The sequence below is a fragment of the Homarus americanus genome, unplaced genomic scaffold (genome assembly GCF_018991925.1).
Source record: "Homarus americanus isolate GMGI-L3 unplaced genomic scaffold, GMGI_Hamer_2.0 scaffold33256, whole genome shotgun sequence".
Taxonomy (NCBI): domain Eukaryota; kingdom Metazoa; phylum Arthropoda; class Malacostraca; order Decapoda; family Nephropidae; genus Homarus; species Homarus americanus.
This window is the reverse complement of record NW_024746269.1, coordinates 45701-64037: the sequence shown is the minus strand read 5'-3', so window position 1 is coordinate 64037 and position 18337 is coordinate 45701. Positions and strand designations below refer to the sequence as shown.

Here is an 18337-nt window from a genome sequence, read left to right as displayed (position 1 = left end):
ATATATATATATATATATATATATATATATATATATATATATATATATATATATATATATATATATATATATACAGTGGGGTATGCTATAACGAACGTAATTGGTTCCAGAACCTCGTTCGTTATATGATTAATCCGTTCCAGGCCCCCAAATACAACCACTTAACACTGAAAATAAGGTACTTTATCTTACCTTAGTGTTATTCAGCATGCAGGTACCCCTAAACACTGGCACATCACTATCACTTCCACTGGGAGTCTTGGCTTTAAGGTCCTCAAACAATTGTTTAGCCTTCTCACAAATTATAGCTTCACTAATGTTACCACCTGCCATTTCTTTCTCCTTTATCCACACTAAGAGTAAATTTTCTATCTCTTCAATCACATTACACTTTGCTTTGCTAAGTCTAAAGATTCCCTTAGCCACTTGCACAGTTTTTAACTCCTCTTTATTCTTCAAAATCGTACATATAGTCGATTTAGCCATCCCATATTCATCACTAAGTTTCGCAATGCTTCTTCCATTCTCACGTTTCTTTATAATTTCTTTCTTAGTTTCAAGGGTTATTAGCTTTCTCACTCGCTTTGGACGACTCATTGTTACAATTGTATACTTGTATAACAAAATAGTTATACAAATAACGCGAATTTCCACATCAAAAGACGAAATTTCAACAATAACAGTGGTGCACTGGCTACACAATGAGACAAAGATAATAAATTAACAATATTATCCGCCAGGCGTAGTCGATAATGTGATTAGATTGTAGGAGTTGCATTCGTTATAGCATTCTCAATTTTATAGGTAAAACCGTTCGTTATAGGAATATTCGTAGTAGGATCCGTTCGTTATAGCATACCCCACTGTACAGGTATATATATGTAAATTGTAAAAATTTAAATAAAAGAAAAACTAAATACGTAGCGCTTAAAGTGTACTGTACAGTACAGTACAGTGCTGTGACTTGGCGCGGGGTTATGCAGTGTTTACAGTTCACGTTCGACATCACATGTTCAATTGATTTATGTGTTTTGTTTGTGAAGAATTGCAGAAATAATTTATGTAATATTTATGTATACAGTATATGTAAAATGTAAAATTTTAAATAAGAGAAAAACAAAATACATAGCGTTTTAGACCCGCGCGCTCTGTTTACTCCACACTTTGTTTGAAACACGTGAAGTTTTTAAGTGTCCTCAGTGAATTCTGATAACTGTTTCTCCAATTTTGTGACTATGGAAAGGAAGAATATCTCTGGGAAGCACTCTGGTGATCGCATTTCCGGTGGTGATCGTAAAAGAAAGGCTATAACACTTGAAGAAAAGCTTGATGTTTCATGACTCCTCAGCCTCAACATCACCCTTCTCCCCCATCAAGTTATATTCATATTTTTTCAAGGTAAAGTGTAACATTTACTGTATGATTTCATTATTAGATATGAATGTAACATTTATTTAGACTGTGCTAACCCTATTTTCTCCATAAGCCCTGTTATTTCTATTACACGAATTTCTATAACACGATGTTTTACAAGAACACTACTATCGCGTTATAGCAGAACTACCTGTACTTTATTAGCCTTGTTACGAGCAAAAACACATTGTTTACTTGGCTTAAGGTTCCTACTTATCATTACTCCTAAATCTCTCTCGCAGTTGGATTTCTCTATGGCATCGTTGTTCATCTGGTATCTAGTTTCCCTGTTTACATCTCCTATACTGAGTACTTTACATTTGTGCACGTTGAATTTCATCTGCCATTTTTCAGACCATTCGAAAAATTTGTTTAGATCTTCCTGTAGTTTTGCTGAGTCTCGTCAGATTTAATAACACGTCCTATTTTAGTGTCATCAGCAAATTTACTTATGTTGCTGTCTATGCCGATATCTATGTCGTTTATGTATATAATAAATAATAATGGTCCAAGTACTGAGCCTTGAGAACTCACTTGTGGCGTTTCAATGGGACTTGGTGCAGTTATGCTCACTTTCGCTGTTTTTCTGCTGTCCTGTAACCCACGCCTAATCATTGGATGTGCAGCACACACAGTGCTAGCTTGAGCTACCTTTCCTGGTGGTGCCGTGGGACTCCTCATACAAGCACAACAAGTGAGATATACCCACATAATTGTGCCCCTCGTCCACGGTTCAAAAGCAGTGAAAAAGAATGTTAATAGGATAGTTAGGCAAGAACGTCCGCTTGTGAAGCCATGCTGGGAATCATTGATCAATCTGTGCTTCTCCAGGTGATTTTGAATAGAGTTTGAAATGATTGCTTCCAGTAATTTGCCTACTATTGATGTTAGACTGATTGGGCGGTAGTTAGAGGATAGTGATCTATCCCCCTTCTTGAAAATCGGTATTACATTCGCTATCCTCCAGGATTCTGGTACTACACCTGTTTTTAATGACATATTAAACAACTTTGCTAAGGGCATACTAAGCTCTTCCTTACATTCCTTTAATACTCTGGCAAATATCTCATCGGGACCAGGTGACTTATTTGACTTTTTAGTTTGTCTATTTGCTTATAACATCATTACTAGTACTGCTTTCCTAAAAACATTTGTTTCCTTGCTATCTCTGAATAGAATTAGATTTTCCGGGTATCATGTTTAGAATTTTAAATTGAGGTGAAAACTGTTGAAAAATATTTATTCAAATTATTGCTCATTTCTCCGTCGTTATCAGTGAGCTCACCGGTATCTGACCGTATTGGTCCAATCTTTTCTCGTGTTTTAGTTTGATACATTTGGTAGAATCCTTTGGGGTTTGTCTTCGCCTCCCTTGCTATCCTTACCTCATTATTCCTCTTGGCTTTCCTTATCTCAGTTTTAACCCTACTCACCAATATCTTATAATAATCCTGGAGGTAAATTTTGCCACGCTTTATCCTTCTACCTATAGCCTTCCTTTGGCCAATGATGTTCTTTAAATAATTATTTATCCATTTAGGGTCATTGTTGTCTGATCTGAGTTTTTTGTATGGTATGTTCTGCCTCTGTGCATTAAGTAACTCATTATTTAAATTGACGTGGAACTCGGCAGTCTCAGATGTCGTTATCAGGTCGGCGTCATCTGTCAGGTTCACGGCCAAGCGCGACACCGCCTCTCTCAGCTGCCTCTTTAAACTGTCAAAGTTTGCCCTTCTGAAATCTGGTACTTTTGTGGAATTTTCCTTACGTCTGCCCTGAAAATCTAACTGGAATCGAATTTCTTTGTGATCGCTGTTTGCAAGTTCGTTCCCTACCTCGACATTGCCTAATGAGGGTTTCTCTGTTCAACAAGAACTATATCAGTATATTACCCGTTGAGTTGATTTATATCATTGACTTGAAACAGTCCTGGATAAATCTAAAAGAAAAAATCCTCTGTGATTCTGGTACCGTGGAGTCAGTCCAATCTATTTGGCCAAGGTTAAAGTCGCCTACTATACAGACTTTGTTGTGTATGGAAGCCCTGCGCATTTCATCCCAGATAAGTTGCTCATTGACTCTATCAAGATTGGGAGGTCTATATATTACTCCTGTGATTAATTTTTCCCGACCGTCACTTAATTCTATCCAAATTGCTTCTGTATTCCGCTCAGTTTTCATTTCCTTATTTATTTCACACTTCAGATTAGCCCTAACATAGATTGCTACTCCGCCTCCTTTCCTGGTTTGCCTATCGGCATGGAACAATTTGTAACCCGCAATTTGGTATTTGACCGGCAACTCACGTGAGTCTAGGTTGATCCTTGTTTCAGTGAATGCCATTATATCGATTTTTTCGGTACATACCAAGGCCCTAATATCATCCATTTTGTTTCTCATACTTCTATTATTCGCGTAGTAGACATTTAAGTTAGTCGTGTTCTGAGTCCTCCCTTTACCGCGTTTAGTTTTAAACTCCCTGTTTAATTTAGCTTTGTCATCATTCCTAACACTATTTCCCTGTAATCTTTTACTTTGTTTACCCGCTCCCACTGCAGTTTCCCCCACCCCTGTGCCCATATGTTCCCCTAGCAGTTTAAAGTTTAAAGCAATAATAATGAGATGCATTGTTTGGCTTTTAACCCTCTTTTCCTTAAAAACAATAAAATTAATGACAAATGCAAACTTTAATCTTTAAATAATGTTCATGAATGCACCTTATACAATATAAATCAATAATAATAATATGGTCACACAAGAGGAGATAGGACGCCATTGTTGTTGTCAGTGTTTACACCCATAATTTCAGTTATCTATCAGAAACTGAAGGAAATAAGGCCCTGGGTGTTACTGTAGTAAAATTAATATGTATGTTTTAAGTAATGTTATTTAATGAAACAGTAGAAGTAGCTAACCACTAATGGCAAAGAAAAAATGAGACGGATTGGGAACGCCAACGTATGTAAGTGCGTGCATGTGAAAACATCATTTCTTTCCGTAAGAATATGAAAGCACCACTTATTACTGTTCATATATGTTTTAAATAATACTTACGAATGTAAAACAAAAACTCTAATCACTAATAGTGGTAAAGCCTGAAACATAAGGACAACTAATGAATATTGTGTGAGATTTTACTCAGATTGTCATCGGGTTCAATTCTGGCTAAAGCTGTAGCTTTCCATAAAGATGTCAGCTGTTGCTGAAGCTGTTACTTCAGGTTGTCATAGCTGAAACTGTTGCTGAAGCTGCTTATGATGCTGAATTTGATGGTGTAGCTGAAGTTGGTGGTTTAGGCCTTTGAATAATAAAGCTGTCAAAAGAACCTAGCACAGTTGCTTTCTTTTCTCATTATACATGTTTATGTAGAGGTCATTTGCGTTTTTCATGTCCCTGTTAATTTTAATGCTTCGTTCTGTTAATGGATCCACTTAAGAAATTATGTTCGTTGCTTGCTCCATACAGTATACAGGTGCTCCCCAACTTACGGCGGGGTTAGGGACCCAAATCCAGGTCGTAAGTCCGACTGGCCGTAAGTCCGACATAGATAAAATATATATATATATATATATATATATATATATATATATATATATATATATATATATATATATATATATATATATATATATATATATATATATATATATATATATATATATATATATACATACATACATACATACATACAGTGGGGTATGCTATAACGAACGGATCCTACTACGAATATTCCTATAACAAACGGTTTTACCTATAAAATTGAGAATGCTATAACGAACGAAACTCCTACAACGAACATTATTTAATTTTTTTTTTCCACTAATTTATTGATTTTTATTACAAGTATTAATGATATTCTTTATTTCAGGGGTTTAGATGCATATGTATGCACTTTTTTACAATTTTTACAATTTTATATTATATTTTTCAGTGTTAAGTGGTTGTATTTGGGGGCCTGGAATGAACGAATCCTATAACGAACGAATGCTATAACGAACAAGGTTCTAGAACCAATTAGATTCGTTATAGCATACCCCACTGTATATATATATATACATATACAGTGATTCCTGCTACTCTTAGCGTGTTTTGATAGCAATTTGCTCTCTGTGATTTATGAATTAAGACAATATTTGTATACTTCTTGGTCTTGTTTTTTTTTACTTCTCTTAGCGATTTTTTGCTTACTATTTCTCAATTTTGTGGTATTAACTGTGAATATGGTAAAGAAGAATATCTCCGAGTGTTATGATGATAGAATTCCCGGTGATTATCTTAAAAGAAAGGATATAACACTTGAAGAGAAGCTCGATGTTATCATCCTCAAAATCACCCTTCTCCCCCATCAAGTTACATTCATATTTTTTCAAGGTAAAGTGTTAAATTTACTGTATGATTTCATTATTAGATATGAATGTAACATTTATTTAGACTGTGCTATCCTTTGTGTTAGGCTAACTACTAAATTTTTTCGATTTCGAGTAATCTGCGCCTAACCCTATTTTCTCCATAAGCCCTGTTATTTCTATTACGCGATTTTCTATAACACGATATTTAAGGGCACAATTATCGCGTTATAGCAGAACTATAATATATATATATATATATATATATATATATATATATATATATATATATATATATATATATATATATATATATATATATATATAATCATCACTGGCAAATTCTTTGTGATCTGAAATATATATGCTGATAACCACAAGGAAAAGAAAAACCACAAGTTCCCAAGCGCTTCATTGTAATTCACATCTTCAAAGAGTACAGAGTGTACTCACCTGGCTGTGAGCCAACTGCTGATTTTTATATATATATACACAGGTGCCCACTTGATCGAGGTGAGCCAGAGGGTCCCGCGTTAAGTGAAATCCGCGTTAAGTGAACAACAGAACATTTGGGATTAATTCCAATAGAAACCGGCCCGACCCCCAAACTCCACTTTTTGAAGGCACATACCTATGTTGTAGTAAAAATGACATCTTAATTTTATGATGGTACATGCACACAATTAATACTTAAGAGAAATAGAGAAATACAGTCGCCAAGTTAATGTCCATTCAAATAATGGACTCGACTCCCTCCCCCTCTCACACTACGTACACTGCCGGCTCTTCCCTCTCAGAGAAATTTTTGGGGGAAAACCACTAAATTTTAATAAATAATACCTCAAACTAAAGTTAGGATAATATAATTGACATTGCTGGATTCCTTGTAAGACCAGGAATATTTTGAATATAAATGTCATATATTTTGCACAAAAGATAACATAGTTACTCTGAGAAAATTTTTTATCTAAAATTTGTATGTCTAATGCAAAATATATGATGTTTATATTCAAAATGATCCGCAAATTATAAAATTCCGGCAATGTAAAATTCTATTCTGACCGAAAATTGTTTGTATGATTTATGATAAACAAATATCTTCAGTTAATAAAAAAAAAAAAATCTGCGACACTCATCCGTCAAAGTACCCCCCCACCTTGCCTCCCCCCTCTTCCAACAGGTCAGTCCCCAACCCTCCCACCCCTGACTTAATCCTCCCGCTTCCAGGGGTTTAACATTTAGTATTAAATAATACCTCAGATTAAAGTTAGGAGAATATAATTGACATTGCTGGATTCCTTGTAAGACCAGGAATATTTTGAATATAAATGTCATATATTTTGCACAAAAGATAACATAGTTAATTTGAGAAAAAATTTTATCTAAAATTTGTATGTCTAATGCAAAATATATGATGTTTATATTCAAAATGATCATCAAATTATAAGAATTCCAGCAATGTAAATTATATTCAGACCGGGTAATTTGTATGAATTTTATGAGCTAAGACAAATATCTTCAGTTAATAAAAAAAAATAATTCTTCACGGGGTAACAGATGATTGATGGGTCCCTCCTCCCCCCACCCCCAACGTCCCAAGAATGTGTGGGATAACCACTAAATTTTAATAAATAATACCTCAAACTAAAGAAGTTGGGATAATATAATTGACATTGCTGGATTCCTTGTAAGACCAGGAATATTTTTAATATAAATGTCATATATTTTTCACAAAAGATAACATAATTACCTAGAGAACAATTTTTATCTAAAAATTGTATGTTTAATGCAAAATATATGTTGTTTATATTCAAAATGATCACCAAATTATAAAAATTCCAGCAATGTAAATTATATTCTGGCCGGATAATTTGTATGAATTTTATGAGCTAAAACAGGCAGTCAGGCAGAGGGTGGCGGTGGGGCAAATCTAAAAATAGCGTCGAGCCAGACACTTTGCGCGTATATGGGAAGATGCACCGCGGAAAGTGAAAGTTCGGTTCTGGCGAGGCACCGCGTAAATGAGAAATCGCGGAAAGTGTAACCTCGTAAAGCGGGGTAATACTGTGTATATATATATATATATATATATATATATATATATATATATATATATATATATATATATATATATATATATATATATATATATATATATATATATATATATATATATATATATATATATATATATATATATATATATATATATATAAATTTTTTTTTTTTTTTTAAAATAAATAAAAAATCTACAATGAAATACAGTACAGTAAAAGTAATAAATAATGAGGACTGGATACAGTGTGATTGAGCACTTACCTTTAATGTAATCAGTTGATTGCACACGGGGCCCCCATAATTTTCTATTTACAGGATACATGGAGACTATATTAATTGGATGACGCAGAGGAGGAGACAGGGCTGGGTGGGTCATCAATGTCGCTTTCTTCAGACAGGTTTATGTACTGTGGAAACTTGCTGGTTGAAGGTATTGGATCATCTTGAGGGGGTGAAGAGGCAGCACTGGTGGGGCGTTAGGAGACAGCACTGGGGGACTTCTTAAAATAGATGTCCAATTTAGACTGCACAGTTTGTTTTTTCTTTTCATTATAAATTTCTCTGTAGCAAGCAAGTCCATCTTGGATCATTCTGTCAACTTTGGCATAACACTCATAATTTTGATCCATGCCATCAAACATTTGCATTCCTTTATTAATTGTAGCAAATGCCTCTGTCATTTGTTTCACTGAAAACTTTTTGGGGGGTGCAGGCTCTTCTACATTTTCTCTCTCCTCTTCCTCTGCAATTTTCTGTGCATCTAGTTCAATAAGATCCTCGTTACTGAGCTCCTCTGCTACACTTTCAACCAACTGTTCAACATCTTCATTATCAATTTCTAACTCCAGCTGTTTACCTAACTCCACTATCTTGTTACTAATATCCGAAATAACTTCATTTTCACTAACTCCTTTGAAACTGTATGTCCGCTCAGGCATGCGCTTCCACAATAATCCAGTCTCATCCACATTGAATATTTGATCAGACAAATAATTCCCTTCCACAATCACTTCATCTAACTCCTCCTTAAAAGCTTCGGCAGCACCAACATCGGCACTAGCTGCCTATCCACTCACCTTAACATTGTGTAGACTGTAGCGTTTTTTAAATCTATCAAACCACCCTTGACTTTCTGTAAAGGTTTGATCACATTCATCTCCTGCCTGCTCCTTCGGGCTTTGGAACAGGCTTCTTTTTTACTTAGCCTGTGTGGTTAGAAGGCTTAAGGGTACACGCTTCTGTATCTGGTCTTCTATCCATATCACCAATAATTTTTCCATATCGTGAATAGGACCTTGTCTTTTCTTTGACATTATAGTTCCCTTTATACAGTAGGTGTTGTTCCTTTCACTACATCATGAATACGTTCCTTGTCCTTCAGAATAGTGGATATGGTCGAGTGTGAGAAACCTAGGTCACTTGAGATTGTTGCTACAGTTTTTCCATTCTCATGCCGAGTTATTATCTTCATTCTCATCTCAAAAGTAATTGCCTGTCTCCTTTTCTTTGGAGCACCACCATCACTCACTTTTACGCTTTCCAGTCATTATAAAGTCAATTAAATACGATAATAACGAAAGTTCACGGCGCGATCAGTATAGGATACGATAGCCAAACACTAACTAAGCGCTCCATTGAGTGAGTGCACCCATGCGGACCCGAGCCCGCCACGCTCTCGCCCGGACAGAAACTTTTCGGTATAGAAAATGCGCGCGTCATTTGAAAATATTTTTGGTCACGACTGCCGCGGTTGTATGTCCCAACGGTCGTAATGTCAGAGCAAGTCGTAAGTTCCGATGGACGTAAGTCCAAGCAGTCGTAAGTCGGGGACTACCTGTAATATCCACAGATTTCTCACCTTCATATCGTTTTAACACATCTAGTTTCTCAAATAAGCTTATACACTTTTAGCTTTTGAACCAGCAGTACTATCACTTTCTCTCTCGCTCATGTTGAATAGGGATGCAAAAATGCCAGGAGAAACCTTAGAAAGTTTTCTCCTTTTCCTGTTCAGATGCATGAGAACAAAAGGCCCGCCAAGCTGCAACTATTTATACTAGTGATGCTGAAGTCACCACTCACAAGCCCGGCAGCCTCCGTGCGCAAGCCTGTTTTTTTTTTTTTTTTTTTTTTTTTTTTACATATTGGGAGTTATTATTTATATATGAAAATTTAATTTCTTTTTTTTTTTTTTTTTTTTTTTTTTCGTAATAAATGTGAAGAAAATAATGGTGGAAATTGAATTGGGTCCTAAATTAACCAAGGTCTGAAAAATAAATTGTCGTTAGTAGAACCGTCGTTATCGGAGGCTTTCCTGTAAACCCATTTTATTCACGGGTTTGCCATTCACACTTTCGACTATTCACAGTAAGCAGATGGTGGCTAGCTTACAAGCCTCTCACGCAGCACAATGAGTCACTCCCATGCGCCCAGAGCGTCTCCTCTCCCTTGTTTGCACTCATCCATTGCCTGCGATGTAGCATCTCTTGTGTTGTGCTCAAAACTTTAGTGTCTGTGTGAAATGGACCCTAAAAGTGCAAATGATGCTAGTTGAGTGAAATGTAAAAGGCAGAAAAGTCAGTGATGAGCCTGACAAAGAAAGTTGAATTGTTAAATAAGTTAAAAGAGGAGATGAGTGTTTTCCTTCTGCATCAGGTTGGTTGTTTGGTATAGGTATACAATACTGTAGTGCACTAAGGTCGTATAAGTTGCTATTTGTGGTTTTGCCTATTCGTGCTATTCCTTGGAACCTAACCCCTGTGAATAACAAGGATATGCTGTATGTTATATCCTCTTAGACTAATTTCAGCATCATTTATAGCTGTTTTCCAGCCCAGGTCTCTGTTATCATCATTTACAGTGAACCCTCGAAGATTCGGACAAAGGTTTGGGGGGTTCTGGGCTAAGAAGCATTCCCAGAACAGAGTGAAGGTAGTTTTAGGCTTAAAATTTTTATCTTATACAATGTCACAGACTAAACTTAGCAGAATATAACTTACATTGCTGGAATCCTTGCATGGTAGCGACTAATTTGAGTATAAACATCACATAGTTTTTGGACAAGAGATAATTTTTTTTAGTACAAAGTGAGTACAGTAATATGTTGCTCAAAATTGTGGCTTTTTTCACAGGAAAGATTCGGACAATCGACTTTTTCGGACAGGTGGTCCCCCCCATTTAGTCCCGATCTTCGAGGGTTCACCGTACATGCGGTTTATTTTCTTCCACTAAAAAGTCAATGTTGGGTATATTTTATTCACTATGCTTCATGCATTAGTTAATTAACACACATTTGAGAGATTTCTTCCCAATTTCCTTTTGCTTTTCATATCCACATCTGTCTGTTCTATCTGAACTTGGACAAGAGTTCCCACAATCAACATTTTTTTTAATATTTTTTTCTGGTTAAAAACAGTCATGCTAGTTGCATGCATACCTTTCCTTTCACATGAAGAGAAATTTTTCTTGTTTTTAGTTGAGGCAGCAGCTCCCTAAACTTCTTCCAGTCACTTCTCATTCTCGTAATTTAGCCGTGTTTAGTACTGTCTCCAGCACTGATTGTGTCTCCCAGTTAGCACAATTCATCGACACTCATCAAGATACAATGGTGTAAGTGACTGAATGGGTAAACTCAACATTAGGGACCTACTACAGTTTATACAGCAAATCCTTAGAATGTAGAGAACCATTACAGTACAGTACATGTGATCGCGGGCCCTTCGTGCCCGGTGAAAGTTTGAACGCTCATGCTTGGCTATCGCACAACCGCCGTCCGGCTGACAGCGTACAGTGAATGTGCGCCAAGTCTGTAGACTTGCATCGTTTTCCAGCGTAAATAAAATGGTTAATTAATACCTTCCTAAAGAAACCATTGACATGGGACCAGGTTTGTTCCACTCTATGAATTTTTTACGATTTTTCCACCAAGTTTGATGAAAAACGATTGTGCCGTTTCGGCTGCCCAGAACAGACACACACACACACGCGCGCGCACACATGCGCACACACACACACACACACACACGGCTATTCCTATAGTATATTAGATAGTATATAAATTACAAAGTACTGTATATGGTAATGGGAAGTTTATTTGCAAAACATGATACCTGTACAGGTACAGTACTCCCTCTTTATCGACGGGGGTTACGTTCTGTAAACGGCCGTCGATAAAGAAACCGTCGATACCGTGATGGTTACGTAATTTTTCTAACTAGTATTAACATATGTTGAATAAATGTACCTTTAAGCATTAATGCGTTTCCTTTACGCATAACCTTAAATAATAGTGTATAAATAATAATATAATAAGTGGACAAAAATACTAGCAAACTTACGATTTCATTTATTGAAGTGAACATCGGTCCTTACAGTAAACAAAACAGTGTACAGTACAGTAAAAGTCCAAAAATCCGGCTGCCCAAGGCAAATTGTTTACCATTTATTATTACAACACTTTACACTGAAACGCGGGTAGTTTCAACAAAAATATTGTATATTTCCATTCAAGTATTTATTCAAGTCAATTAGGAGGGAATATTATTGTAATACAACAGTTTTTTAACTAAACCATTCGAAAAGTGATTACGGTAACATCTTTTGAACGAAAGAAAGTGAGTCATTGTTTTCGTCACGATTTGATCCCACTTTCCACTTTAATACGTACGTCATTTCAACAAAAATATTACATTTCCGTGAATGTATTATATCAAGCACAGTATGAATAGAATATCATTGTAATATAACAGAATTTTAACCGAAAACTATTAAAAAAACGAGTAACATCTCAAGAACATCGGAAGCATAGGTAAAGTCTTTTGTTTTCGACATGTATTTTATCCTATTTTACATTGAAATACATCACGTTTCAGCAAAACTACTATTTATTTCCGAGAATATATTCATTCAGGCGCAGTTTAGGTAAAATATACGTGTGATGTAATAATTTTTTAACTGAAAACGATTCGAAAAACACGTAGCCTCTAGCCCTGTTCAAGGAGAGGACTGGGAGGAGCTGTTTGGTGCTGCAGACGATGACAAGGAAAATGATTTTGATGGATTTTAATGAAAATATTCAGAAATATGGTATCGTAATATTTATTCAAGTCAATTAGGATATTATTGTAATACAATACAACAGTTTTTTAACTAAACCATTCGAAAAGTGATTACGGTAACATCTTTTGAACGAAAGAAAGCGCAAGTCATTGTTTTCGTCACGATTTGATCCCACTTTCCACTGTAATACGTACGTCATTTTAGCAAAAATATTACATTTCCGTGAATGTATTATATCAAGCACAGTATGAATAGAATATCATTGTAATATAACAGAATTTTAACCGAAAACTATTAAAAAAACGAGTAACATCTCAAGAACATCGGAAGCTTAGGTAAAGTCTTTTGTTTCCGTCATGTATTTTATCCTATTTTACATTGAAATACATCACGTTTCAGCAAAACTACTATTTATTTCCGAGAATATATTCATTCAGGCGCAGTTTAGGTAAAATATACGTGTGATGTAAAATTTTTTTAACTGAAAACGATTCGAAAAACACGTACCCTCTAGCCCTGTTCAAGGAGAGGACTGGGAGAAGCTGTTTGGTGCCAAAATAAAAATCCGGCTAAATAATCCGTCGATAATCGAAACCGTCGATAAAAAATCCGTCGATAAAGAGGGAGTACTGTACTGTATTGTAACAATGTTACCATACTTGATACATACTGTACTGTACTGTAGAATGTAGATGAACAGTTTTTAAAAAATTTGCTACATCATTATAAATAACCATAGAATAGTGACTTCATTTCATCTTGTAATATGAACCAGGTAGCTACTGTACAGTACCAGTACTTTCCTTTATGGTGAGCTGTAGACAGGAAATATTTAGTTATCAAAGTTGTTTAAATGGTGTACTGTACATCACATTTCTGAAATGAACTATTCACATTTAAATTTTTTTTATTGATGATAAATTGTTCCTTATACGAATCCAAAGATTCCTCTGGGTTAGTGATGTTGGAGGGCCACTTGAGCTTCAGTTGTCTGACATAGCAAATTGATAATGTATTTATCTTTCAGGTTTAGGTCTATCAATAAGGATGCAACTGGTAAAAAGTCATGGGCGAAAAAGATGAAACTAAAGCAAGAACGTCAAAATGTTTTAGCAAGAAGTTCTGCGATAGAGGCAGAGAAGCAGAAGAAAAAAGATGAATTAATCGAACGTCGACGCCTTAACAAAATACGCCGTGAGGAGAATGCCAAGAAATCTGAAATTGTTCAAGTGGTAAGACTAAATACCGTATACACATACCCTGTACTTTATACAACTTTAAAGGTTTATACTTACATCTAAATAGTATTTATGATGTTTGGGACATTAATATGTGACCTATGAGATTCAAAGGTATTATCTCCATTAGCCGTAATCCCTCTTAACTGGAACTCTGATAGCTGGAATTGAAATTTTCTCAGAAATCGTTCCCAAACCCTGAATTTTCCGGAAAATTGCTGCTTTGGGAACTATTTTCCAGGGGGCACATTTTCTGGAAAATTACGAAAAAAATTTCCCAGTACCCGGAAAATTCCAGGGATGGGGGATATTTTTCCGGGTTTGAGAGAGTCGTTGTGTTACCCGGGAAACATCATTCTCAGAAGTGCACTGCACCAATTGTTCTGGCTAATGGTGATATCACTGGTTATGTCTCTGTTAGTTAGAATCTTCCATTACCCAGAAAATTTATTTTGAGTATTCCGAGAAATTCCAGGAAAAATGTCTCCATTCTGGGTATTCAAATGAATTTCTTAGATTGCATCAGTACATTCCAAGAAAATCTTTCCATTCTGGGCCTTCAAATGCATTTCCGAGGGATTGCATCATGCTTCAACGTGGGGACGCATGCTGGACACGTGGGTGGGAAGGCTCGGAGTGCTTGTTGAGTTACGATTGGTTATTACCGTCATGTGACTGCATATGATTGGTTGATGTATCATGGCACTCTTAGTTCTTTTTCTGCTACTTAATGCTGTTTTTGCATAAGATCTGTGTTTTGCAGTATTGTACATTCAGTAAGTGTGAAAATATTGCATGTATAGTACTGTACATAGCATAGTGGACAGTGTATGCTAGTGTGTAGAGGCTGTATGTATAGTATGCAGGACATGTACAGTCCTTCCTTCATGGAGGGGCAGGAAAGGGACAGTTAGCAACAGCTGCTACAGGAAATGGTACAGGACGAAGGCAGGCCTGCCTGCATCACAAGCTCAAGATGACAGCATCTGCTGGTGAGTACAGTACAGTTACAGTAACATATTTTGTTTATTTACAATATATTGTATGTGTTTACATAAATACAGCTGAGTCTGTCCGACACAAAAACATTCACCAGTACCTGGAAAAATGCTGAGGATGAGAAAATTTGTCTCTATTCCTGGAAATCTCTCAAACCCAAAAGCACTATGCATTGACACTCAAAAAAAAATAAGTAAAATATTATGGGAATCAGAGTGTGAGGGTGCAATTGAAGAACTGGCAGATTGGCTGAATAAATTCAGAAACGGTAGCTCTTGTAAGTTTCAGTAATAGTGACACTGACAAACTAAACATCAGCTTAAGAGAAGTGCTTAGGGATCAGGAGGAAAGTGAGTGTTGCACATGTACCGTCACAATGCTGGTGGTACCTGGACTGCCCCTTTCCATCTACTGTACTTCCCAAATGCAGGTGTCTTCAGATGGTCATATTTCTTCCAGTAATGGGCATCAACATGGTAAGAGCAAAAACAAGCAGATAGTAGGAAGCTCTCAAACAGGGAGGTACTTCCGCCTGGGAAGATATTGGAAGTCCCAGGTTGCTGATCTGACTTTCTGCCTCATTTACACACAATTACAGGGTTTCAATTGTTTATCTTACTTTGACAACACAACATACATACATTATATCGTTTCTCACTATTGATCTTTTTTTTTAATTATTGTATTTATTGATGGTCCTTTATTATTATTACTACTACAGGTTGTACCTCTCTAGTCCGGCATTCTGTGGTCCGGAAACTCCCGTGGTCTGGAACGATTTTAGTCTGTCCAATAGGTAGATAGCCAGCGTTTTTTTTTTTTTTTATCTGAATTATTATTATTATTACAGGAGTATTAAAAATTTGCCCCTCAGACCCCAATGTGGGTCAGTGACCTATGCCCGGGTGGGCTAATCCCCGTAAAAAAGAACAACAACAAAGCCACGGGAAATTAAGGTTTGTTTACTTCCGGCAGTTCGGCTGCTCTCTCTCTCTGCTTGTCTATACAGAGTACAACATTTAACCCTTCAATATATATGAGCAGTAAATAAGTGTTGCTTTCATATTCTTATGTAGAGTAATGACGATATGTTTTCAGATGTGCGCACTTACATACGAGCAGTCTCACTTTTTTTTTTTTTACCATTAATGGTTAGCTACCGTATATCGCGGCCTATAAGGCGTCGGGGTGCATAAGACGGCCCCCCCAAATTTCCATTTAAAAAGTAGCTTTTGAGCTCTATTTGCTGTATTAGACCAGTACCCCAAAAGTGACACTTACCCACTGACTCAGTAGTCCTTTACCAACCATCCTTGGTTTTTTAAAATACAGTAGAAGTCCAAAAATCCGGACTGCTTGGGGATTGGGTCGGTCCGGATTTTCCGGATTCTCAGGCAGTACTTTTAAAATTAAAATTTAAGGAGGAATAAAGAAGAGATGAACAGGTACATTTTGATAGTTTATTCATTAGCAAATAAAGCATGCTTCATTTATCAAAACGAGCAGTTTTAAAGAAAAATAAAGTCAACACTAGACAAAATTGTAAACAAACTGTCTAATACCATGACGAGTCTTGAAATTCCTAAGCCATCCATCACTAAATGCGCACTCTGATTCAATGTTCATTTGCTCCTTAAAAGAATTTGCTTTGGCAATAAGCATCGGCCCAGAAATTGCCATACCTTCTGATCGTTTTAACAAAAACCATTCGTGCAACACTTTATCAAGATTTTTTAATTTGGGCCAATGTAAACTTTTTCTTTCAGCAATTTTAATGTAGGGCTCAGAAGAAGCTGTGAATTCTAGAATTTTATTCTTTGCCTTTTTTATATCATAAATTGTATACTTTCCAATGTATGTTTCCTTTAGAACAGCATTGCTCACATTACATTCTAGTTTCTTAATTATTTCAAGTTTGTCACTCAATTTCAATGTGTTCTTCTTTCTCTTCACACAACGAAGTTTATCTACTTTAGGGGCCATTATTATGGGCTTGTACAGTACTCTGTACATGGAAAGAGTAGGACTCAAAATTACATACGTTGTCAGAGTTTGATTGCTTGTTTTAAAGTGGCGATCGTGTGGTCGTTTGTTGTCGCTGTGCAGCTGTGGCATTCACGCATGCACACATACACACAAAAGATTTATAGTGCCTCAAATTTTACATTTCAGTTCAAGCTAATTACAAAACTAACAAAATTAGCTACCTATAATTTACAATTACTTTTATTATTAGAATTATGTAAATTAATTTTTTAAAGCAACTCCATTCATTCACATAACCCACAAAAGCCCGCTAAATTTAAAAAGTTTTAGTTTTCGAAAAGTCCGGATTCTCGGGTGGTCCGGATTTTTGGACTTTTACTGTAAGGCCAATTCACTTCAAGTAATGTCATCAAATATTACCCGCAGGTGTAGTGTAAACACTAGTGATGTCACTGAAGCGTCTGCTATTTACCGGTAACTGGAACTAATGTCGGTGTCGAGTAAAGTTTTTCCATTTACAGTACTTGAAATGGATTTACTGATTTATTTGTTTATTTATTTATTTATAATATACTGTAACATATTAAACACACTGCAAGTATTTTCTTTCATTTATACGCTTGCTTCGCACGAGACGATCGGTGGTGGGAGTGTTCCCTCGTCTCAGTGGTGTGACTGTGTTCCGACTATTTATACAACAGGTGGTTCAACAGCAACCACCGTATTCTAATTGTGGTGTTTCATTAGGATTTGAGTGAAAAAGGTTACCGGTATGTACTTACTACATACATATATTACGCAAACATATTTATATATATATATATATATATATATATATATATATATATATATATATATATATATATATATATATATATATATATATATATATATATATATATATATATATATATATATATATATATGTAACCGGTCGGAATATACTGGACTTTATTTCCTCACTTGACTTGGGGTTTATTAAAAATTAATAGATGGTAATGGCAGTGGAAGCGCCCCTTTGAGAAAAATCCCGAACCAGCACAAGAACACTTAAATCTACTAAACAAAATGAATTGTCCGTGACCCGTGGAAGGATAGCGTCTGTGACTGGGATGAATGAGACACACTGTAAAATTTAAACACTTATATTCCCTCCAACACTACAAACACAATCAAATAATGGTACACCAATATGCGCACCTCTTAATTTGAACTTAAAACACTACTCTGGGGAATAAA

At 35.9% G+C, this 18337-nt stretch overlaps 1 protein-coding gene across 1 annotated transcript in view; it reads left to right on the top strand.

The window, feature by feature from the left end:
* Nucleotides 1-18337, top strand: part of LOC121879197 (rho GTPase-activating protein gacHH-like) — a 39452-nt gene that overhangs the window by 10203 nt on the left and 10912 nt on the right. Inside the window, exon 2 of the mRNA XM_042385796.1 lies at nucleotides 13903-14107. Within this exon, the coding sequence (XP_042241730.1) occupies nucleotides 13903-14107 (205 nt within the window). The remainder of the gene's footprint in view (nucleotides 1-13902; nucleotides 14108-18337) is intronic.